Raw genomic sequence first — 24,353 nt, forward strand, 5'->3', positions numbered from 1 at the left:
AATACTGAGGGTAGCAGTGGTAATAGTCTTCAAGCATATACAGAATTACAGAAGAAAATAATAACATTTTCTTGGCAGACAGAGTAAGATGCAATGAGCTTTAGTTACAATGAGGGGAAAAATATTGGACAGGTTCCTTCCTCAGGAAACAACTAAGACAAATGAAGCTCTGGAACAGACTGCCCACGGAGGCTGTTGGAGATGCCTTCCTAGAGGTCTTCTCATGACCAGGCAGCTCAGTCACTCATGACACAGGGACAGCTGATCCTTCCTCATATTTACACATTACAAGAGCATCCAAAGGTGCATGAGCATTCATCCTTCCTGAGCAACACTTACCACCTCACTCAAAAATACAAGAGATTTGTGACACAGCTGAAATTAACTACTTTGAACACAGCACAGAGGAGATCCCCAGAGTCCCTTCAAAGGAGACGATTCAGTGATACCTACCTAACTTTTCAGATCTTGCACTGCACAACACAGAGGACTCAAGAAGGTGAAAATGGTCTTCCTTAATGAAAGAACCAGATGAAATAGTTTTTTATGACTTTCCACTTCCTATTCACATTTCTGGACACTCATGAAACACACAAAATGTCAAAAGTACTTCAGGTTCCCACTTGTCATTTTATTTTATGTGTTAATTTGTGCACAAACTAGCTCGTTCAGGGCAAAGATAGGAAGCCAAAATTTGAAATGTAGCTGAAATCAGAAGGATGGAACTTGCAAGGCAAGAAGTGAACTGCGGGGCCTGCTGGAAACACCTGTGAGGGAAGTAGCAAATTTAGTTCAAAGTCTCACCATTCATACTGGGAGCAGGACTACAAGCTGAGGGAAGGAAGAAAATTTGTTTCCTATGGCCTAACCATTTTAACAAGCCTTCTATCCGGTCTCTCAGGAAACCCAATTTTAAGAACACTGAACAGAAAATACGAAGGAGAACCACTTCTGGGTTCTCTTCCATGTGCAATCCTGGCTATGCTCTGTTGTCACAAGTAACAGAGGGCTCACAATAAATCCAAATAACAGGCTTAGGACTTCAAAGGTGATAGCAAAAGGGATGTGTAATGGCCACCTTCCCCAGTTTTCTGAATACAAATTCAACCACAGTGAAAAAAATCAGCTCTTGAACTTTGCAGACTACTTGCTAGCACGTCCCAGGATCCAGCATTTTAGGGCAAACATCTCCACTCTAGAACCACTCAACATAAACATTACCTTTAACAGAAAGAAAAAAAATTCTACAACAGTTTTGTTTTCTGAACCGTCCTGAAGTTACTGTAGATGTTACATTAGATAGAAGGAAACTCAGTAACCCACAGAAAGAGCCTCAATTAATAAGGTTAACAGAGGCTGAATAGGTTGAAATTGGAAAAATAAGCACATTATTTATGTATCAATTACTACTTGCTCTCCATTTCAACAAAAGGAAATAAAATTTTCTCATCTTTCCTAACAATCCAGAGGCCTCCTCCTGCCCCTGCATAATTAGCAGTAGATTTCACCACAGCTCTCCATAAGCAATCAAAAAGGCTACCTAATTAAAAAAGTAATTAGTTTACACAGATAGATGTGAGTGGGTAGATTAGTTGATGAAAATAAAATGAAATTCCTCTGGATGCTTTTAGTGACTCAGCTTTCTGCTCTTTTACAGCTTCTACACATTTCTAAAGGAGCAGGTTAAAAATAAGTAAAAAACCCCTTCATTTGTAAACAAAGAGAGTATCTTTCAAAACGAATTGATCAAATTTGGCTTGTCTTCTGTTTTCAACACAAAAGATAACCTTCGTATTTTATAAAGTATAAAAATCAGTGCCTCCATAAAAGGACTAATCGGTTATTCATTTTCTCAGGTCACTTACACAATACCTAGGCACCAAACTGAACCAATGCTGAATCTGTAAAAGGAAGGTTTGAGCACTAACACTCAGAACACAACAGGATTTGTAAGAAGCCAGAACAGCTCCTGATATCAGACCCTGACCAAGGGGTCTTTTCCCCTAGTCATCCTGCCATCAGTAGAAGTCAGAGAAAACACGTCAAGCAGGACTGCAGTGCTCCTGAGGGCAAACATACACCCTGACACTCCCTGCTGTTCTCCCAAATGAAGGAAACTCCATTGCATTTTGTGGTGGCATCAGGAAGCTGTATTCGCACACTTGAGCTGGGGACATTTGGGGAGCACAAAAGCCAATAGCCAAAACTTGAGGGAAGGCAAGAATAACAACAAGTGTTAATAGTAACCCTTGATGAGAACTAGGAAGGCTTTGTCAGAGAAATCAGTGAGTTAAGAAGCTTCCTTCCTCAAAGGCTTTGTCATGGCCAATGGCTTCTGATGGACCTCACCTCCATAAATCCATCAAATACTATTTGTCACATTCAAACAAAATTGCAATACCAACTCTAACCAGCACAAGGGAGGAAACTGGCTTTTTAACAATGTGGGAAAAAATGTAATTAACTAAAGATTCTTCGTTAAGCAAATTAAACAGCTGTAAACTTTGGTTTTATACTTTTTTAAATTAAGAAGATGATAACTGAAACTAAAGTTTTAAACAGTGATAATAAAAAATATACAACTACTGTATACTGAACTTTTGAAACCATTTGGTTTTTAATGAGCCAGTAATAAACTCTCATTTTGTTTGTCTTTGCTATTTTTGGAGTGCTACCCACTAATTCAAGGAATATTGAGTCAACTGGCAATTTCTGGCTACCATGAACTCATGAGAATCCACTCTGAAAACATCTGAAATTCTACATGTATCCTCAGGCACAGTAGATGGAGCCAGTGGGGAGGAAAGAAAAGCTTTTAGAGTGATGAAAATGAAGCAATTTTCACATCAGAGCTAACAAACCTCAGATTACTCGCTCAAACCAATTTTAAATTGGTAATTATCAACATTACCTACATACTGTTCACCAGCCTACACAAAGTGAGCTGGTGAACCTTGTCCATTTCTGAATACCACTGAACTTTTACAAAGACAGACCTAAAAAGCCAACACATTAGGTTTTCACTGTGCCAGGGCAAGAGGGCAGAACCCATGTCCTCAGTACTAGCCCCTTCAAAGGAGCCTAGATCTGAGCTGACATGGAAACTGCTTTCTTTCATTAAACTGACAAAAAAGTGCTGCCAAAAGAATGCTGCCAAAGTAACATCACAACACATCACAGAAATGAGGAGTCAAGGTAAGAATGGGGACGTTTTTTCAAGACAACATTTCTGCAGATAAAGAGAAAATTCCAGTTCCTTCTGCACCAAACACAGCACCTTTCAGAAAGGCTCCAATTAACTTTTTAATAAAAAAACTCAATTGGAACTAGACTAACACTTTATTTAGATACCCAAATACCAAACTTAACTCAAAAATTACATCATCATCAGCTGCCTATGATTAAAAGCACTTCATAGCTGGCTTAATGTCAAAGAGATATGCTACTCTTCAGATAAGAGTTCCTTCAGAATTAGATAATTCACTTCCAAGTTTACATCTCCTGCATGAAGCTCAAACAGGAAAATGTAGAGAATGCTCTGCAGGTCTGCGGGCAAAAGGAAAGCCCACACACTGGACTAGCCAGACAAACTGTACCTCGTCTTTGATTGCTAGGCAGAGCAGTAGACCACTCGTACCAGGACAGGTTACCAATAGCACCACAGTTTCATTTTGTTGTTACTCAGAACATCAGTTAGTCTCTCCAACCCTTACTTCACTTTTCCACAGAAAAAGCCCCAAAACAAACAAACAAAACACCCCCAAAAAACCAAAACCCAAATACAACACCCCCCCAAACAACAAAAAAAATCCAAAAAACCCACACCCCCCAAAAAAACCCCAAAAAACCAATTCAAACCTAAATGTTTCAAGTTTGTTCTCCCAGTGGTGATGTTATGATTATTTCATTTTAGTACTTCTGTTTTCTAGGATAAGTGAACAAACTACACTGAACTGAAAAAGCGAAAAGTGCTTTTAAGTTTACACACAAGCTTCAGAACTTTTTGACAATTTTAAGCACAGAAGTTAATCATCCCAGGATTATGCAGTATAATACAGGTAGTTAATACTGTTCACCAAACAGAAGCAATTCCTCCCTTACAAGAGAAGAATCACACACATTGCAAGAGTAACATATGAAAGGTACTTGAAATCTCTAGCTGGTTTTTTAAAGTCTTCTGCACTAGAGCTCAGGTTGTCAATGGTGGTAAATCTGACTAAGTGTCCAGGTGGAGAGGAGAGGGCAGGATGAAGAGGAATGAGCTGGAGAGTCTTTTGCCAGGTGGTTAGGCTAACTCTGTATGCACAAGACTTGGACTACAGGCTGGAGATGAATCCAAATGCTACCTCAAGCCAAAGAGAGAATGGCTGTGCCTTCTGAAACCCAAAAGCTGCTCAAAACCACATACGCCATGCTAAAAGTAGAACCATGATAGATCATGGCAAGATGATCACAAAGGATCAAATGCTTTGCAAACCAGAATAAAAATCTTACAGAGATGTTACAAGACAAAACATTCATCCTTTCAGCTTCCTTTTGAGCTACAGCTACGTAAGAGAATTTAACCAATGCTTACATGGAAACCAGCCTCCCTTGAGCTCTTATTTCCACTAGGAATCTCAATAAGCAGCCAAGGAGCCCACTACTGTTTTCAAACATTGAATTCAAAAAGGAACACACTCATCCTGACTGTATCAGGATATTTTAACTCTGCCTCTCTAATTTTCTCCCTGCAGTGCAAAAAGCAGCACACTCTGAGGACAGCAGAGTCTCTCAGAGGAGAGAAGAGCAGTGACAGCTGGGAGCCAACTAAAGTAAGGAAGGCCATTTGCAAGGAGGTTTCCTCCCCCAGCATGTCACCATCCCTTACAATAGACTGTCTCCTGCACCCCCTCACTGCTTCATTAGCTGTAAATGATGTGGCTTAAGAAGGAAAAAGAACTTTTTTTAACATTCGGAGAGATCAGCATTGCACAAGGAGACTTGATTTGCTGATTACCAGCAACCAAGCCCCACAGTAGGTTCTGGTCCCTTCCCAGTTTGGACACCCCAACACACGACTCTCTCTCTAGTTCCTCACCCTCAGAGCGGAAATGAATAACACCATGCTTGCCTCCAATGCTAAAAAAGAAAACCCAGTACTTCCACTTGAAAACAACTCTCACATTGCCCATCTGAGCATGAAAAGAGCAGTAATTATGATGGAATTGCTGAAAAGGCCACTTTCAGCCCAGTCTTACAAGATATACTGCCACCATGTTCTGCATTTTCTCACAGAATCACAAAATGAACTTGGTTGGAAAAGACCTTTGAGATCATCAAGCCCAACCTATCACCTAACACCTCCTCATCAACTACACGATGGCACTGAGTGCCACTTCCAGTCTTTCTTGTTTTAAACATGTCCAGCCACCAGTGTTTTTTTAAACACTCCACCACCTCCCTGGGCACACGATTCCAGTGCCCAATCACTCAGTGAAGAATTTTTCCTTAATGTCTAACCTAAACTTCCCCTGGCACAGCTTAAGACTGTGTCCTCTCATTCTGTCAGTTGTTGCCTGGGAGAAGAGACCCACCCCACCTGGCTACAGCCTCCTTTCAGGCAGTTGTAGGGAGTGATAAGGTCTCTCCTGAGCCTCCTTTGCTCCAGGATAAACAACCCCAGCTCTCTCAGCCGTTCTTCATAGGGCTTGTGTTCCAAGCCCTTCCCCAGTCTTGTTGCCCTCCTCTGGATGTGTTTGAGCATCTCAACGTCCTTCCTAAATTGAGGGGCCCAGAACTAGATGCAGCACTCAAGGTGCGGCCTCACCAGTGTCGAGTACAGGGGAAGAATTACTTTCCTGGTCCTGCTGGTCACACTATTCCTGATACAGGCCAGGATGCCATTGGCCGCCTTGGTCACCTGGGCACACTGCTGGCTCATGTTCAGTCGGCTGTCAACCAGTAGCCCCAGGTTCCTTTCTGCCTGGCCGCTGTCCAGCTACTCTGTCCCCAGCCTGTAGTGCTGCAGGGGGTTGTGGTAGCCAAAGTGCAGGACTCGGCACTTGGACTTGCTAAACTTCATGTTGTTGGACTTGGCCCAGCATGTCCAGGTCCCTTTGCAGAGCCCTCCTACTCTCCAACAGATTGACACTTGCTCCCAGCTTGGTGTCACCTGCAAATTTACTGATGGTAAATCAATGGACTCAATCGCCTTGTCCAGATCATCAATGAAGATATGAAACAGTGTTGGGGTCCCTCCCCCGCGCCCTGTAGCCCTGGGAGAGGGGCCCTGGGGGGGAGGCACGGGGTTTCCCTGCCCCTGCTCAGCCTCGTTCCCCATTGGTTGGTTTGTGTTCCCCTGCGCGGGCAAAGCAGCTCGGGTCCTGTGACTGTGGCAGAGTTCCTCAGCAGAGCCCGGCCATGCGGCTGGGGAAATAAACATCTCTGAAACATCTAGCAAGAATCCGTCCGTATATATTTCTTTTCCACGGGACTCCTGGTTTGATATATGCGTGTTGCAGTATCCCCACTGTAACATATGGTGGAAGATTGCGAGCAGAACGATCCCCGCGACTGATTTGTGTGAGTAAACCCTGGAAACTTTGGATTCCTCTTCTTGGTTTTGTTTTGCTATTGCATATCTGGACTATGGAAGAATCGTGGGAAATGGGGCTCTCTGAGCCACAGAAAAAAATGTATCTAGAAGTAAAAGGAATCCTTGAACAAAACAAAAAAGTATTTGAACCGGGAGATCTTGAACACTTCTTTATGTGGCTTTTCAAAGAGTTCCCCTATATTTCCCGAGACTTACTTTTTGATATCAAACCTTCTGGATATCATCAGGAGTGTTTCTGGAACGAGATCTGCGATAAGCTAAGGGATGGACGAGCGATAGAAGCTGTCCGTGGATCCTTTATAATCACTGACGCTCTTGAGGAGCATTTGTATGGTCCCATTACCCCTAAAGCAGAAGATCATACTTCTCCCGTGGCCGAGACCGCGCGGCCGCCATCCTGGGAGCGCATGACTGCAGCTGTGCCGATGGAGGTGCCTGCGCTGGATGCGCCCGGCCCCCTCGGGAGCGCGCGCCTTACTGCGGACCCCATCCCTGTCTCGGGGTCCCTGGCCACGCTGCCGCGAGTGAGGGAGCGATGCCGCAGGCGCCGCGGGTGCCGTGGGCCACGAGCAGCCAGGAACCGGAGGTCAGTGTGGAAGCCCGCTCTGTGCATACGGCTCAGAGAGCCCTATGCAGGGAGAAGCGGCGGTTTCCACAGCGACACGAGAAGCCGCGCAGCGCAGCGCCGAGCCGAAACGGGGCCGCTCTCAAAGCGGCGTGGAGTTTGCGGAGCGGAGCCGTGCAGAGCCCAGACACGCACCGGAGCAGCGTCGTGCAGAGAGCGCAGAGCGGCTGCGGCGCGGGGGCCTGACCGAGACGTCGGAGTCGGCGAGGCGGCGGCCACGCGGGACCGGCACCCACGACAAACACGCAAGCACGTGATAGGAGACGTTCTAGCAACGAAAGTCACAGGAACTGTGAAATGGTACAATGTAAAAAACAACTATGGATTTATAACACGAGATGATACAGGGGAAGATTTATTCATCCATAGAACTGCCATTAAAAGGAATAACCCTAAAAATTACCTGCAAAGTGTAGGAGATGGGGAAGTTGTTCAATTTGATATAGTGCAAGGAAAGAAGGGTTTACAAGCAGCGAATGTTACTGGGCCTGGAGGTATTCCCGTCAAAGGCAGCCGTTATGCACAAAATTATAAACAATATCCATTTCCCTACCCACAGCCTAATTTCCCTTTTTACCCTATACCCAATATGAACCCTTTCCTAAGTTTACCCTATCCCCAGTTTATTCCCAATCCGTTTTTTCATCCATGGTTTCCCTCACAAAACCCTGCCTTTGCCAATTGTTTCCCCTACAATTCCTCTCCGATGCCGATGGGGGGATGAAAAGGGGGAGGGAAGAGATTGAACCCTCTCCTGCCTCAGTTTCCCCACAGGCATGTCCAGAGAGTTCTGTCTCCCTTCTGTCAGCCCTAAGATGTTCCGCAGAATCTGTTTGGACATTTAAAGACTCAGGAGGGTGGCTTGTTTTGTTTTGAAGCAGTTCTTGTTATGTTTATCCAGTTGTCTTCATTCTCCTTTTATTAAAATAAAACGGGTGAGATGTTGGGGTCCCTCCCCCGCGCCCTGTAGCCCTGGGAGAGGGGCCCTGAGGGGAGGCACGGGGTTTCCCTGCCCCTGCTCAGCCTCGTTCCCCATGGGTTGGTTTGTGTTCCCCTGCGCGGGCAAAGCAGCTCGGGTCCTGTGACTGTGGCAGAGTCTCTCGGCAGAGCCCGGCCATGCGGCTGGGGAAATAAACATCTCTGAAACATCTAGCAAGAATCCGTCCGTATATATTTCTTTTCCACGGGACTCCTGGTTTGATATATGCGTGTTGCAGTATCCCCACTGTAACAAAACAGGACTGGCCCCAACACAGATCCCTGTGTCTATCATATCAAACTCTTTCATGCTATGACTCTCGGGTGTGCATTCAAAGAAGTTTACCCATCCAGGTAATAACTATTATTCTAGGCTGAAAGTAATTCATTTAGAGCAGACTTCATTAATGCCAGGTGAAGATAAATCTAGTCAGACACTTACCATGCTTGTGACATGTTATTGCTGCACTGTGTTGACTGGAAGCCTCTATTACTCAAGTACCATCCCGCCTGTGCTTGTCACTAAAGAATGAGGCACCTGCAGCCAGGCCAGCTGCAATCATGGGACCATGAGCACAAGAGCCTGCTCTCTCCGTCAGCGTCAGGCAAAAGAGGTTTCAAGGCTCTGATAATTTCATGTCTGATCACTATTCTACACATAAATAAAATGCTTCTTCTGTACCATGCTGCAGTTCCCCAAACACACTGTTTCTCCCAATACATCAAGTACCTTCTGCTCATTAAAAAATCTGCTACCTTATTCTCAACTGGAGCATAAAGAAAAGCTGGTTTTCCATTCTGTAGCTTCCCCAGAAACAGAAGATACAAAATTCTGAGTGCTGACTCTCAGCTTACCTTGTAGCACTCTGCGTACAGTAAACACCTACTGTAGGTAGCCTGTGTTTTTGGTTGAGAAGGGACAGGTAGCTTTAAATGTGAGGAAATCCGAAAGACTTAGGTTGAGGTCTGTACAAGTCCTTGCTACAGCTGAAGCATAAGAAAACTGTACCACATTCATGACAACTTTAGGAGACAAAGATGCTTCTTTGTGCAGAATGTAATTTCAAACACTGTAAGCCATGACTAACTATCAACCACTGGTCAGGAGGACAGAGACCTGGCAAAAGAGTTTGTGTCGGTACAGAAAAAAGAACACAGATTAAATAAACAGTGGTAGAAGGTCTGAAAATGAAACCCAAAAACACAAAAAGAGTGTTTGTTGAGAAAACATTTATCTTTTCTAACCAGCAAGAGAGTCTCCTGATAATCCTGATTTTTTTTTTCCCTAAACATTATCTGCAATTTATCCCAACAGAACCAAACAGTCAAAACCCAAAATGTTTTTTTCCCAGAAGAAGAAAACCAAACAAACACAGCCTTAAGAAAGAGCCATCCCTTAGAACTAACATGGTTATGGTTATAAACATTAAGTACTTCCAACAGGATATCCTGAACTAGAGTCTGGCTGGTGCTGGCACAACTCCATTGTTGTACAAAGTACCAAAATAGGAGACAAATGTCACTGATTGGGATGTGTATGTGCGTGTATGTGTATATATATATATGTTATAAACACCTTAAGACTACAAACACTGCTACAGTGAAAACACAGAGATAATCAGTTAAAAACAAAATAAAACCAACAACAAAACAAGCCAAAAAAAGAGAAAAAATAAATAAAAATCACCTCTCCACGGTAGAGGAGTAGGACAAGTCTTCAACGCAGGGGTCATCAGTGCTCTTGCAGCTCCTCTCCCCTGCTGCCAAGCACAGCCTCCCCACATTTTTGCTAATGTCACACAGACTTTGTTCCTCATCAAGAAACTTGACCTTTATATCTATTGCAGGCATCAGGCTGAAGAGTGAAATGTTTTCAGTGATAATGAGAACAAAATGTAGATTCCATCTCCTCTTTAAGTTACGGAGCGCATGAGCAGAGAATGACAAATACCCTGGCCTTTATTTTAGTATTTCATATACGAGTCGTTTTTCTTGATTAGACGACAAAACACCAAGACGTGCCCCATTTTACACTATTAAAAATCAAACACGAAGCTGCGGGGGAGCGGAGAAGAATACAAAACAGCGCATTTCCTTCCGCTACACGGCAGAGCCATCACACAATTTGACGGGGGAAGCAGCCCGTGTTCCCGGTTATTCCCGGCGAGGCGGGCGCTCCGCTCCCGCCGGGCCCGGGCCGGCCCCTCACGGAGCCCGGGCCTGCCCCTCACGGGGCCCCGCCGCTCTCTGCCGCCGCCATCCCCTCGCTGCCCCCGCGGCGCATGCGCGGCAGGCGGCCGCCGGCGCCACCATCTTGGCGGCTTCGCGCCTGCGGCGCCCAGGCGCTCTATGACGGGCGAGCCGGGATCCATTTCCCTAATTGGCTGTATCGGGAATAATTCACGTTCTCCGACTCCGCCGTTCGGCCCTACGCTGCCGCTCGGGGCGCGGGCTGGTCACATCGGCTCGGGGCCTCGCAGCTTTAGCGCTGTGCTGGCCGCCGGGCGCAGCTCTCCGGGCCGCGCTCCGCGAAGGAGCCGCGATGGTTGGGGCTGGCGGCCGCCGGGAGCACCGGGCGGGCCCGCAGCGGGAGGCGGCCGCCGGCGCTGCTGCTCCTCTCGTTAAAATGGCCGCGCTGCCGACTCTTTAAATTAGCCGTACTCGAAACGCGCATCTCCAGGCGCTGCCTGCGGGCGGGCAGAGCGCAGTGGCCGCGAATGCTCGTCCTGCGGCGGCGTCCGCGGGCGGGGGAGGCAGGGAACCCAAGACGGGGCTGGGGGTGGCTGAGACACAGAGGCAGGGCGGGGGACAGCGGCCGGGGGTCTCTGGGCCCAGCAGGGAGCGGGAACCACAGCCTAAGCCCGGCGCTGGGTGTTCTCAGCAGTTTAGATATTTTGTGTAACTCTCAATATTCACCCAAGCCTCATTACCACCTCCTAATGAGACCCCTTTACTCCGTGACGTGCAACCGCTCCATCTCATTAAGGAAATCGCTCTTCAATGCTGATTATTTTATTTGCAGCCATAATTATATTTCTTTCGGCTAAATCACGGTTTAATCGAGCCCACATGGAGGGCAGCAGCACTAATTACAGCGGGAGATGCGGTGGCGGCGGCGGCTCGCCCGCCCGGCCGGCGGAGGAGGCGCGGGCGCGGCGCTCCCCTGGCGCGGCCCGGCCGGGGGCAGGGCGGAGGGCCGGGGGCGAGGAGGTGGTCTCAAACACAACAACTTATTACTTCTAATTCCCCGACTGTCACCAAATCACCTGCACGAAACAAGAATCTAATTTGTTAAGCTGGCATTTCTGCAGATGGAAGATCGATTTTCTCTTTAGATTTCTCTAATTGAGTGAATATAGACGCCCCGAATTAGCCGCGCTCGGGCAAGAGGGGAAAGGAAAGGGAGAGGGAGGGAAAGAAAAAAGTCAACAAAAATCATCCTTGTAAAATAAGCCATATTACCTCTAGGATTGCCCCCCAAATAATAAAGGAAGGTGGATCGAAAGGTCCCCGATTGAGTGACAGTCATATTTCTGGAACTAACTGGTTTTTAAAAGAAAAGGTTAGGACGGCTGGAGAATGCTAAGTAACGGCGCGGGAGAGAGATGGCTGAGCTCTGAAATTGCTTACAGAATTACATTTGTTTTTCTTGTGATTTTATTAAAAGTCACTCCTCATCTCCAGAATGCGTGAAAATATCTACTTTCCACTCAGATACACCACATTAACTTGTTGGAGGCGAATTTGTTTGTTTGTCTATTTTATTTATTTGCCAGATAAGATTGATGCAGTCTTATTAGCGCTATATCTAGTTAGAGGAAGAGATAAGGATGAGATGTTTTCTTTTTATTCCAATTACTAGACTTGTCACCTAACTGAATAACTGATATATGATTATTTATCTTGGGTAAATAGAAATCAGAAAAGCAGCCAACTTAACACATACAAACAAAATATGTATGTTCTTTATTACTATATACCACCTATACAATTGAAGAGATTAAAACTGTGGCCTTAAAAGGGGAGAAAGTTAAATACTCCATCCACGTTAGCCTCTGGTGTATATTTTGTCATTGCTACATCTGGCAGATGGGGATTTTAAAAAATACAGGTATGTGTTAAATAAATTCCTCAAGGCTCAGTAGTAAAAGTCTTCCCGGAAGTGTGCTGTTTGCCTAAACGGAGATGTACCTGAAAAATTATTTATACCAGTGTTCCCTTCACCTTTCGGGGCAGCCCAAGTAATTCCTGTACGACTGCATAAGCTACAGCCCCGTGCCCCGTGCCCCGTGCTTGGGCTCCGCATTTTTAAGTTTATAAACTTAATATTATGTCAAAAGCCTATACATACATAATACATGCATGGGTACGAAGCTGGATGGAGAGGGGGAGGTGACTTTTGTGTATAAAGAGTTTGCATCTGGTCGGGTGAGAGCGGGCAGGGGTGTCAGGCATTCCTTTATATTAAAATAGCTTTTTCCCCATAAAAGACTGGTTGTCATCGCTCTGATTAAAATTAATTGATAGAAGCCATCCTTTCAATCTAAAGTAACCGCTTCGCTGTCGAGAGATTGCCCGCAGCCTGCCCGCGAGGAGACACTCGCAGGCGCTGCCTTTGGATCCGCCGTAGCCGGATGCAGATGTTTAGATAAATAAGCAAATGGGAAAATGCTATTCTTAACAGTGTTTGAGAAGAGGTGTCAGGTGGCCCGAGCTCTCCCCGCCGACCGTAGGGAGGCTGTTTTCGGGACACCTGACGGCTACGTTTCTGATGAGCTGCGAGCGCTCTTGCCACGGATGCCTTTAAACTTCATAAAGTTGTTTTCAAAGAAGTATATTTATTGCAGCGACAAAACGCTACATGCAGCCTAATGTCGTAAAGCGGCGATGATCATCGTCACGTTTAGGTCTGACTAGAATGTATAAATTGGGATCTGTAGCTGCTGGCAGCCTTGTCCTTCGTTTCCAAAGAAGTCATATTTTCGAGAGGGCTGATTGAAATGAAAACACGTGTTTATGCTTTTCCATTTCTTAACTCCAAATTACCCCTAACGAAAGGATATAGTTTGATTTGTCATTTGTGTTTAGGGTATGTCGATGTGGAAAAGTAAGCAAATAACACTCAAAAGCATAGCTGTAATTTACAATGAATTAAAATTGATTCTTTTCATCAGGCAAGAAAATAGGGAAATGTGAGGTCGTTAATTATTGAGGGAGGCGCTTCTCATTAAAGCGAACAATGTTACAATGCAGCACTGAACAGTTGGAATGTGAATAATAATATCCGATATTTCAGCGCTACTGTCTGGAAATAAAAATGAAAAAAAAAATTAAAAAACAAAGCCGCACGAACAAGCCAGCAACCAAAAGTTGTATTTGGTAAACGCTGTGAGCGTTGCTACGTGTAAAAACCAATTACGGTGCTCTGCATACAGCAGCCGCCTTAACTGGATGGATGCTCAAGAAATACATAAATAAAATATCAAATTACAAATCTTATCAGCCATCTTATCAGCAAAGCCACCCTGCTGACTTTAGCAGTTTAACCTTATTTTACTGTGTTTCTCGCTCCAAATATAATTATTCTGATAAAAGAAGGTTCTGTTTCTAAATCAGAGCAGAATTGGTTAAATACACTTGTTTATATTACAGCCTCATTCAATCAGGGCTTGAGTTTAGAGCGGAGGGGAGAGGGGGAGCTCTGGGGGTTGGAAAGTTCTCTACCCTTTCTTACCAGGGTCACAGCGCTGGAGAATTAGGGTTATATTACTCCCAAACGCGGCACGCCCCGCTCCCGCGGCCCTCGCTCGGGCGGATCGGCTGCCGTGGGCGGGGGGCCGTCAGGGGAGAGCTGAGCCGGCCCCGGCCGGGACCCCGGGATCGGGCCCGCCGGGCGCCGCCGGGCAGGGCAGGGAAAGGAAGGGATGGGATGTAAAAGGAAAGAAAGGCAAAGGAAGGTGCGGGGGGAGATGATCTCCCAGTGCCTGGCCTCTTGGCAGGCGCTTCTGTACGAAATTCAATCTCTATTTTTTATGAGAAATAAACTGTCTAAATAAATTTTATTAGGGGCAACCAATATATTTTCTGGTACTGCCCTTTGTTCCAGTTCTACGTGTGTGTAACAATCTAAAACCTATTTATTGAGGAAAAATCACTGGATCCGTCATAGAAAATCCTTTTACTTTGCTCTGAAGTGATTTCTGAAGACACTCGTGTCACTCTGAAGATTTTTGGCCATTGTGCTAAAGCCTTTCCTTGTTAGGAACTTCAGTTCCTATGATCATGTGGGGAATACCGTAAATTGTAACAGGGAATGGACTTGACTGGCACTTTTCTGGCTACACTGGGAAAATGGAAAGATGACGGGGAATAAAATCCTTGTAAATACATCTCCAGCGCTGCCCAGGTGAATTCGGGCACTTGACAAAACAGGAGTGTGTGAAAGCGGAATGTGATTACGGTATTTTACATGTGCCCCACTGTCATTTTCTTTCTGACATGTCTAAGTGTCAGCCCAGTCCGCTCTTTTCTCTCCCGCAAAATTCCTTCTCTGATTTCCCCCCTTCCCTTAAGACGATTGCGCTCTGAAGTCTTGGAAGAAATGATTTAGTTTGTTTATACTGCTATAAAAATCAAGAGCAATAGAAAAGTCATAAAATGAAGCGCGCTATCAATCACACCGCAACATTGTTATTCAGCAGTTACTAACAGAGATTGATAATCCTTTGATTTCATCCCATTGTTATTACTCTGATGTGTCTGCACATTAACTATTACACATTTATTTATCGACCTGAAACATACAACAACACGGAATAGATGCACACACACGCCGTGCCACCCTGCCCGCGGCGCGGTCGGCAGAAGCCGACTGGAAGCACCTTGAGCGCCCGCATTCTTGTGCCGACACATACAGCTGAAACTGAACCCCAGGTGCCCCGGCCAGCCCCTGACCGCGCGCCTCACCCCGGCCCGGGCAGGGCCAGACTCCCGCGGCCGCGGAAGGCTGCGCCCCGGCCCCGCGCCGCCGGCCCGTCTCCCCGCCAGCGACTCCGCCGGCTCCGCTCCGCGCGTCCCGACGCCCGGCAGCGGGCCGGGGGGCTCCTCCCGGCAATTTCCACCGCCGGGTCTTCCCCTCCTGCCCTTCAGCTGCGCACAGAGAATAATTTTTAAAGGAAAAAAGCACAGCAAATGTGCTATCTCCGCAGTCCCCCATCCAGCCGGGGAAAAAAAATCCCGAAAGTCCCACCCCACCTCCATCTCCTTTCTTTCTCTCTCTGTCTCCGGCTAAATTGTGGCCCGGCTCTGGGTCTCTGTCCCTGCTCTGAGCGGCCGTTCCCGAACACTCCGGTTCTCTCAACAGCCCGACGCCTCGAAAGCTGAATTGAATCAATGTAGCCTGAGCTGGGAGGAGGGAAAAAAAAGGCAGCAAAACTGCCCTAGAGATCGGTCGGCCGGTTCCTTTGTCTCCTTCTTCAGTCTCTGCCGAAACCCCTGCACATCTGAGCTGCAAACAAAACCGCTCTTGCATCTGTTCGCATGCAGTATTTACAATGTTTTGTGTAAGTCAATTGGATGGCGGAAAAAAAAAAAAAAAGCCATTGGCGCCGTATTATTTAACATAGACTTCACTGGGATCCCTTTTTGGTGGAAGCTTTATTTGCACTAAATGAATAATCCTAATTGCATCACTTTTGAATTAAAAATCAATGTTAATCAAGTTGGAAGTAGTAAATATCAGTTTTCATTGTGCCCGGGTAGAGGGTATTTTTCTTGTTTTGCAAATAAAAATACAAGTCAAATAACTTTAAAAGGGCATTATGTTCTGCTACAAATACAATTGAAACGGATTGTTTAGGAGCAGATCAGAAATGGTACAGAATTTTGCACTTAATTTCCTCAGTTATCATTTACAATAAGAACCTCTTGGCTTGACAGCCAAGTCTAAACAGTAGTAAATTAGTACAAATTTATACTGATTTTACTCTAATAATCGTAATAAAAGCTTATAGATTTGGCACTAATTACATAAATGCCTAATGATCTTGAAAATTACTCTGGTTAGAAATATATTACTAATCTAAACTTTGTTGTTGGCTGGCTTTGAAAAATCAGAACATTAGAAATGGTTCGCTTCACTTCTGCAAAGCACTTTAAATTGTTCAAGTAGTTTAACATATTCAAGAGGAAAATAAAAAGCATTTAACTTTATTTACTGCTTTAAGCTGAGTTTGTAGGTTAGCCGAACTTGGAGACTTTACCCGAAAAATAGGGCTTACGGGCGTTTAAATCCCGGGCGGGGAGGCAGAGCTCCCCGGCCGGCCGGGACGCATGGTGCTGGGCTCCCTTGCCCCTCGTTGCGCACTGCCTCGGCACAGGGCGGGGCAGGGCCGAGGTGGCGGGCAGCCTCGGGGCCAGGCGAGCCTGTGCAGCGCGGCCCGCTGCGGGAACTCGGGCAAGTTTCTCTTTCCTCGACGCCCAGCAGCCGTCGGGGCTCGGGTGGGTGAGAGCCTGGCCGCGGTCTCCCCTGCCGCTCCCGCCACCGGTTCCCCGGGGCCGCCGGCCGGCCGGGCAGCGCTGCCCGACCCCGCGCCGCCCGTCTCCCCCGCTCGCAGCCCTCGGTGGGCGCTGAGCTTACGAGACCCCCGGGAGACTGATCGGGTCGGTGCGAGGGTGCGCTCCGAGGAGGCATTAAAAACAGTAAAAGCCGATAAATCAGGGGCGACCCGGAGCGGACGAGTGTGGCAATTGTGCATTTGGAAGAGAAGGAGAGAGGGAGAAGGCGGGCGGCCAAGGCGAGCGGAGCAAGGTAAGGGAGCGCGGGCGCGGTGCGGGCCGGGCCGGGCCGGGGCGGCAGGAGGCCGGGGCGGCGGCGGCGGGCGGGCGGCGGGCGGGCGGAGCGGGGCGCTCCGGGCGCTGACATTTGCAGGCTGCCCTCCTGATTGGTCCCCGCGCCGAGCTGCTCACGGGTTCATTGAAGTGTTAAGCACCTCCCCGTCTCTCTAAAGGACATTATAATGCAAGAGACCCCCTTTTTAACCACACACCGAATTTTCTTTCATTTAGACGATCTATATATATATATATCTATATATATATATATATCTCATATCTTATATCTATTTTAAATAACTTAAGGCCGCTAAAATTTGGGGGGGAACAGCCTTCGCCCTGGAGCGGTGCGCGATGCTGTCTCACGCCGACCTCCTGGATGCCCGTCTCGGTGAGTTTCCCCCGGCACCCCCCCGCCCCGCGGCGGCTGCACCGGCGGCGGCGGCGGCGAGCGGGGAAGAAGCCGGGGCAGGAAATTGACAATTTGTTCCTTATTTTACCTTAATGCGATCTAAATGGGCTAATTCCTTTAAAAGTAATTGTACTGTGTTAAAGTTTAATTTGATTTAACATAAAAAAGAAGAGAGAGTGAGACCTACGGAGTATGTAGATCTACAGCGAGTTGTGGATCATTTAATTTTTCTCTACCCAGTTTTTATATACGTACCTACACATTATTATGATGATGATTATTATTTTAGGACAGATGAGCTCTACGATGTTTACGGAGTTCTGTGTGGCCTTTTCTTGCTCACCCGTTTGCTTTTCTCCCTCCTTCTTTTCCTTCTTAAAAAAAAAAAAAAAAAAAAGGGAGAAATATCTGTGTCTATCTATTTATGGTTATTTATGAGTTTGTTTAGAGAAGCGGAGGGAGGAGAGGGGAAAGATCGGCAAGACTGACCGAGGTCCCCGCGCATCTTTCGGGGAGGTAATGCTCCCGGCAGCAGGGCGGTTCGAGCCTTACTTCTTTCTCTCCATCTCTTTCTCTTACCAGCTCCGCTGGAAAATCCAAGTTGAACCCGGGAAAACTTGCTCTCCCTCTCTTCCCTTCCCTTGGTCTCGCAAGGGGAGGCCGGGCAGGGAACTGGTTATTTCAGCAGGAAGAGGAGCTGCTCGATGTAAAGTTTTCTCCCCTCTGCCCGGGTCGCGCCAGGCCAGGGTCTCTGCGTGTCGTGGACCCGAGCAGGGCTGCGGGTCTGGCGGGCGGCCGGCCGGGGGACGGCGGGGCGGAGGCGGTGGCGGTGATTGGATGTCTCTCGCCAGTTCAATGCACTGGAGAGCGGCTCTGATGGATCCATGCTCAGCTGCAGGCGAGTGACTACCGCTCCTTTGCTTCCGCAGGGATGAAAGATGCGGCCGAGCTGCTGGGACACCGGGAGGCGGTGAAGTGTCGGCTGGGCGTAGGGGGCTCGGATCCGGGGGGACACCCGGGAGACATGGCTCCCAACTCGGACACGGTGGAAGGGACCACCCTGCTGCCGGGGGAGGACATCACCACGGTGGGATCCAACCCCAGCTCCCTAGCTGTCAGCGCCAAAGACCCTGACAAGCAGCAAGGCCAGCAGGGCGGCCAGAACCCCAGCCAGGCCGGGCAGCAGCAGGGTCAGCAGAAGCAGAAGCGGCACCGCACCCGCTTCACGCCGGCGCAGCTCAACGAGCTGGAGAGGAGCTTCGCCAAGACCCACTACCCGGACATCTTCATGCGGGAGGAGCTGGCCCTGCGCATCGGTCTCACCGAGTCCCGGGTGCAGGTATGAAAAGCCGCCCCCGCGCAGCGCCTGCCGGCCCTTACCCGGTCGCACCGACGGCGGCACGGCCGGCCGGCGGCGAGGCCAGGCACAACGGGGAGGGGGTGGGTGCCCCAAACTTCAGCCCGACGGCGTGGGAAATAACCCAACCCTGAAAGCAACAGTTTGGTCAGGAAGCCTTGCAATCAGACATGCGTCGCTCCCCTTTCCGCAAAGCTGTCACCTTGGGGTGTCCCCTTGTCCTCTATCCTACCCACCTGCAGCGCGGTGGTCCCGAGCGAGGCGCGGGCTGAGCTTCCCTCAGCTCCACGGCCCGACCCGCGGCAGGAAAAAGTCCGGGGAGGGACAGCCCGAGAAGAACGGTCTCAGTCCTCGCAATAGCCCGGCGCTAAGGGTCGAGCCGAACCTCCCGGGAATGACTCCTTTTCCGCCGGAGCGCAGTCCGGTGGCGACCGCGGGGCTGCTGTCCAGGGAGCCGACGCCAGGGCCGCTGTCCAGGGTGCTGACGGCGGCACGGCCGCGGCACCGCCGGGAAGGGGCGTCCGCCGGAGCCCACCGCCCTGAGAGCGGAGGTGGGGTGCGAGGAAAGGCATACCGGCTCCTAAAAAGGCACTTCGCTAAAAGCCAGTTGTGTTTGGACTCGGAGTTTCCCCATACTGGCTTTTATAATGCCTGGCGATGGCAGGGGTAGTGAGTAACTTCAACATCTAGGGTGCATTTTGTTCTCTAAAATACATATATATATATATATATATATACATATGTACATAGACATATATATATATTTGCACACAGGACAGTAGGAAACTATTTAGGCAAATAAATGCAAACGAAATTTGGTAAAGGGGGAGAAGGTTCAAAGCGCTAGACTGCTCAGATGCAGCTTTCGTGTGTATAAGGTTATTTTAGCGACTTTCTGGGCGAGTCCGTTCCGACGAGTGAAAGCCTGCACAATAGAAGCACTTGTGGGATGCGCACCCCAGCTCAGTACCGTGCACCGGGACTGCCGCCGCACTTCAGCGCAGTCACTGCTCAAAATCCCTCTCGGCAAGCATAGGCTCCTGAGCTAAATAAAGACGCGTCAAGAGAAATCCCTAAATGAGCGTTTTAATGAAGGAAAACAGATCCCGTTCTTGAATGTGACAGAAAAAGCACGTCTGCTTTTAAAAAGTAAAACAATTTGACTCAGCCTGCACAGAACTATAATTAGTTTAAATTAAAAAAGAAATTAGATTCACAAATAAAATATAATTGGACAACTGACTCTATGAAAAAAAGAAAACGAGGTCTATTAAACTTTATTGGGTTTCCCAAAGGTTAATGATACCAATTTCAATATTAGGAGTGTGGTAAATGAAGTAAAATATAAAATGGAAATAGTTATTTTCTAACAGCACATCAAAGAAATTCGTAGGAGGAAAGACAAAGTGTTTTAATGGCCCTGGCATAATCTTAAACCAATGCTAATAGCTCGAGACTGCTGATAAAAACAGTTTAATAGAGTGTCAATTTAAATATTTTTTACAATAATGTTTTGTAATTTAAAAAGTAATCAGATCAACATAACCTTCTTAATTAACACTTCAAAATGATTAACATTATGTAATCTAAGGCAAAAAAAATTTAATATATTTACTTCACAATCCGATGTATCACTGCTCCTTGATCAAATTTAAATTAAATAGTAATTAGTTTATGTTCTTATACAAGTACTTTTCAGTTTTCTTTATAGTTAACAGATAGCCTATACATTCTTTTCAGTAAGTGGGCTCCACACTGATCAAGGAATGCTCCAAATGCTTAATTTATAGCGGCTGTATATGTTTTTAAGGGTTTTAGATGCTAGGATAAATCACCACTTTCCTTATTTTAGATCCGTATTTAATGTATATGATACATTTAAATAATTATTAAACTGGCTGATGCTTAAACAGGAGTCCAATTCCACATCTGATATTGCTCTGCTTTTCAAGCTGCTGTAATAAAACCATTCTTTTTATAGCATGCCATTATTAGAAACCAATTTCAGAATTATTTATAACCTGGAATGGCTTATTAAGCAGCAATGCGAGAATCATGCAAATTACGCGATCAAATGCAATATAATAAGCATAATCATTAGTCTCTAGCACGGATTAATTAACTTTCAATATTTTATTTACATAAAAACTAAATCAGTGAAATAACTTCTGCACAGTCAGGCTTGCCTTCCAATATTTTATACGAACAAAAATAATGTGCTGTAATTCCATTGACCGTGTCCCCCACAATGGTCCCGTCACCTGCCACATCTTAATAGGGGACAAGCTGAGAGTATTTTCTAGTTTTCTAATGGAATGAGAAATTGCATTTTCTTCCTCTCCCAGCACTATTAAAGTGTAATGAATTCGGCCCAGAGTTCACGGCTGGCTGATCGAAATGAACCTGAGATCTGAGCTTTAATACAGCTCTCCAGATTTCCTACCAAATCTTCACATTAATCATCTGCTGGATTCCAATGAGATCTTCATAAAGCTTCGGCTTCTAAAAAAAAAAAAAAAAAAAAAAAAAAAAAAGGAAAAGAAAAAAAAGAAAGAAAAAGAAAAAAGAGAAGAAAAACAAAAGTGATATTGTCTCCCCTTCTCTCTATTGCTTTCACTCTCTCTCACCCGTTTATAGCTGGGGAATTAAATGGGCTATATATTTTAAAATACATTTACAGTATGTCTATATTACTGTAACAGCAGATATCATCAAGGTAGATTTTCAGATTCCAACCTCCATTAGATTCTCACTGTTGTATTAATAATTTTCAGGGGCTAGTTGCATTTTAAAAGGAGTTCAAAGTTGCCAAATGCTCATGGTTAATATATTTCTAGAGTTGTCATGTGTGCATTTTCAAAATCTCCCCCAGGTTTTCCTTGCATTTTTATCTGTCATGCACCAGTTTTCAACTGGAAACATTCACATTTTAAAAGCATATGCAGCGTAGCTATGAACTTAGGCGATCAGACCTGATGGAGATTCCTTACACCACCAACAAACCATGAAACATAAAAAGATTTTGTAGCCGCAATTTGACTATTAACCCTAAAACATAATTGAACGCGATTTTTCGATTATTCATATAATATTTAGCTCCCTCACGGCCGTTCATTCCAGCTAATGGGCGTCCGCCTTTCTCAGTCCGCGTATGGAGCCTGAGCCCGTGCAATCCGGCAGATCGGGGCACTGCGCTCCCTCGGATTTCAGGTGGACGCGTGTCCTCCCATCTTAGGACTATCTCAGTTGCTTTCGGCCGCGGTGCGGCGAGACCCACCAAGTCATCCCTGCCACGGTGCCACCACGGGCACCCACTCACCTAAACCACCCCTGCTTTTGTTGTTATAGGTTTGGTTTTGCTATTTTTTTTTTTTTTTAAACCCAAATGCGGGCGGTTTGGTGCAAGGGTTTCCTGGCCGGGCCCCGGCGGCACGGGGAGAGGCGGCTGGCCCGGGGCAGAGCTCTCTGCCCGCCGCGCCCCGATGGCAGCTGGGGAACGCGTCCACGCAAGGGCCAGAGATGTAGGCTGGTCGGGTTTTCTTGTTTCTTTTTTTTTTCTTTCTTTCTTTTTTTTTCTTTTTTCGTGGGAAGGCCAGGCTACTCTCCTGCAGTCTTCCGCCCGGGACGGACAAATCGATCGATTTCGTTATTAAAAGTTCCAGCGGTTTCGTCAACCTGTGACGGGGACACGCGTGGGACTGCGGGTGTGAAGAGCTACCGTGGCCGGCGGGGGCGAGGCTCGGGGGGCGGCGGGAGCCGGGGCGGGGGTCCCGCGGGGGCCCCCGGCCGCGGGGGGTGGTGGTGGCTAACGGAGCGTGTCGCTGCCCGCCGCCCGCAGGTCTGGTTCCAGAACCGCCGCGCCAAGTGGAAGAAACGCAAGAAGACCACGAACGTGTTCCGCGCCCCGGGCACGCTGCTGCCGACGCCGGGGCTGCCGCAGTTCCCCTCGGCCGCCGCCGCCGCCGCCGCCGCCATGGGGGACAGCCTGTGCTCCTTCCACGCCAACGACACGCGCTGGGCCGCCGCCGCCATGCCCGGCGTGTCGCAGCTGCCGCTGCCGCCGGCGCTGGGACGGCAGCAAGCCATGGCGCAGTCCCTGTCCCAGTGCAGCCTGGCGGCCGGCCCGCCGCCCAACTCCATGGGCCTCTCCAACAGCCTGGCGGGCTCCAACGGCGCCGGGCTGCAGTCCCACCTCTACCAGCCCGCCTTCCCCGGCATGGTGCCCGCCTCCCTGCCCGGCCCCAGCAACGTGACGGGCTCGCCCCAGCTCTGCAGCTCCCCGGACAGCAGCGACGTGTGGCGGGGAACCAGCATCGCCTCCCTCCGCCGCAAAGCACTAGAGCACACAGTCTCCATGAGTTTCACCTAATGGCCGGCGCCTCGCCCCGCGCCGCCCCCGCCGCCTCGCCCCGCGCCCCCGCCTCGCCCCGCGCCCCCGCCTTCCCCCACCCGACTTACCAGGGAGTCGACTCAGGATCTGAAATCAGACACCAACAGACTGGTTTGTGGGCCGAGAAACACCCCCCGATCCTCCCCAAGCCCCTTCCACCCCCGCGCATCACCCGCGCACCCCTGTGCCCCGCGGTCTTCTCCGCCCGGCGGCGGGAGGATTTCGGGGCCGCCCCGAGCCCGGCTCTGCCTCCCTCCGTCGCCACGACCCGGCTCTCCCGCCGTCCGCCCGTCCGGCTTTGGCTTTGCAAAGAAATGCATTTTTGTTTCTGTTTTCATAATTTTTATGGTTTATTTAGGAGCGGCGACCTGCCGCCGGCTCCTTCAGCTGCGAGGGCGCCGTCGGGGGGCGGCCGGGCGGGTTCGCGAAACGGCACGGAGACCCCAGAGAGAATCAAACCCATTTTGATTAAGCATTGATGATCGAGAGCGAATGTGATGGGGAAAAGAGAAAAAAACCTAAAAGCTTCTTTTTGTAAAAAACAAAGGGGATAAAAGGGGGAAGAAAAAAGCGCGCAAGAGCGCTTCCCTTTTTCGGATCTTTGATTTCGTGACAGTTGAGTTGCCGATCCTCCCTACCTTTATTTACGCATTTATTTACGTTCCTGCTGCTATTGTCCCTCCGCAGCGCCGGCGGAGGCGCCGCCGCGCCCCCCGCCCCGCCTGGCCCGGCTCGGCCCGGCCCGGCTCGGCCCCGCGGCCCGCCCGCCTGCATGTGCCGGTCACCCCGCCGCAGGGCAGGGCCGCTGGAGGAATGAACAAACGATGTGAAATAGGATGTTTTGTGTAGATAAAGCATTCTTGTTACATACTGGTCGATTCGTGATATGTTTTAACTTATTGTCTGTGCTTATTTATTGAATTTTGGGTTACTTAATAAATGTTTGAGCTAATATAAAACATATTACTTGACTTTTCTGGACACGTTTATATCAAGTGAATGTGAATGAATAAATAAAATCATTTTCAGTATGTGATATGAAGAATTATAGATTTTGATGTGGCGTGTGAGATATGAGAGGTGTCTTCAACTGCAGGCAAAAAAAAAAAAAAAAGACAGGACTTCCTTCTGTGGTATTCACTGAGTCCTTTGTCACAAGTT

General features: G+C 47.9%; 1 protein-coding gene across 1 annotated transcript; it reads left to right on the top strand.

Moving 5' to 3' along the window:
- The first annotated feature begins 17,387 nt into the window (after positions 1 to 17,387).
- Positions 17,388 to 23,171, top strand: OTP (orthopedia homeobox). The gene is made up of 3 exons (XM_069002368.1): positions 17,388 to 17,424; positions 18,375 to 18,784; positions 22,641 to 23,171. Exons 1-3 carry the CDS (start codon positions 17,388 to 17,390, stop codon positions 23,169 to 23,171), a joined length of 978 nt encoding a protein of 325 aa, XP_068858469.1.
- Positions 23,172 to 24,353: the final 1,182 nt, after the last annotated feature.

This window comes from Aphelocoma coerulescens (assembly GCF_041296385.1).
Source record: "Aphelocoma coerulescens isolate FSJ_1873_10779 chromosome Z unlocalized genomic scaffold, UR_Acoe_1.0 ChrZ, whole genome shotgun sequence".
Classification (NCBI taxonomy): domain Eukaryota; kingdom Metazoa; phylum Chordata; class Aves; order Passeriformes; family Corvidae; genus Aphelocoma; species Aphelocoma coerulescens.

Excerpts from the sequence above, each read along its gene's own strand:
- OTP (XM_069002368.1), top strand. The coding sequence starts at position 17,388 with ATGCTGTCTCACGCCGACCTCCTGGATGCCCGTCTCG. Across the intron at positions 17,425-18,374 it reads CCTCCTGGATGCCCGTCTCG|GGATGAAAGATGCGGCCGAG; the intron begins GTGAGTTTCCCC and ends TTGCTTCCGCAG. Across the intron at positions 18,785-22,640 it reads TCACCGAGTCCCGGGTGCAG|GTCTGGTTCCAGAACCGCCG; the intron begins GTATGAAAAGCC and ends CGCCGCCCGCAG.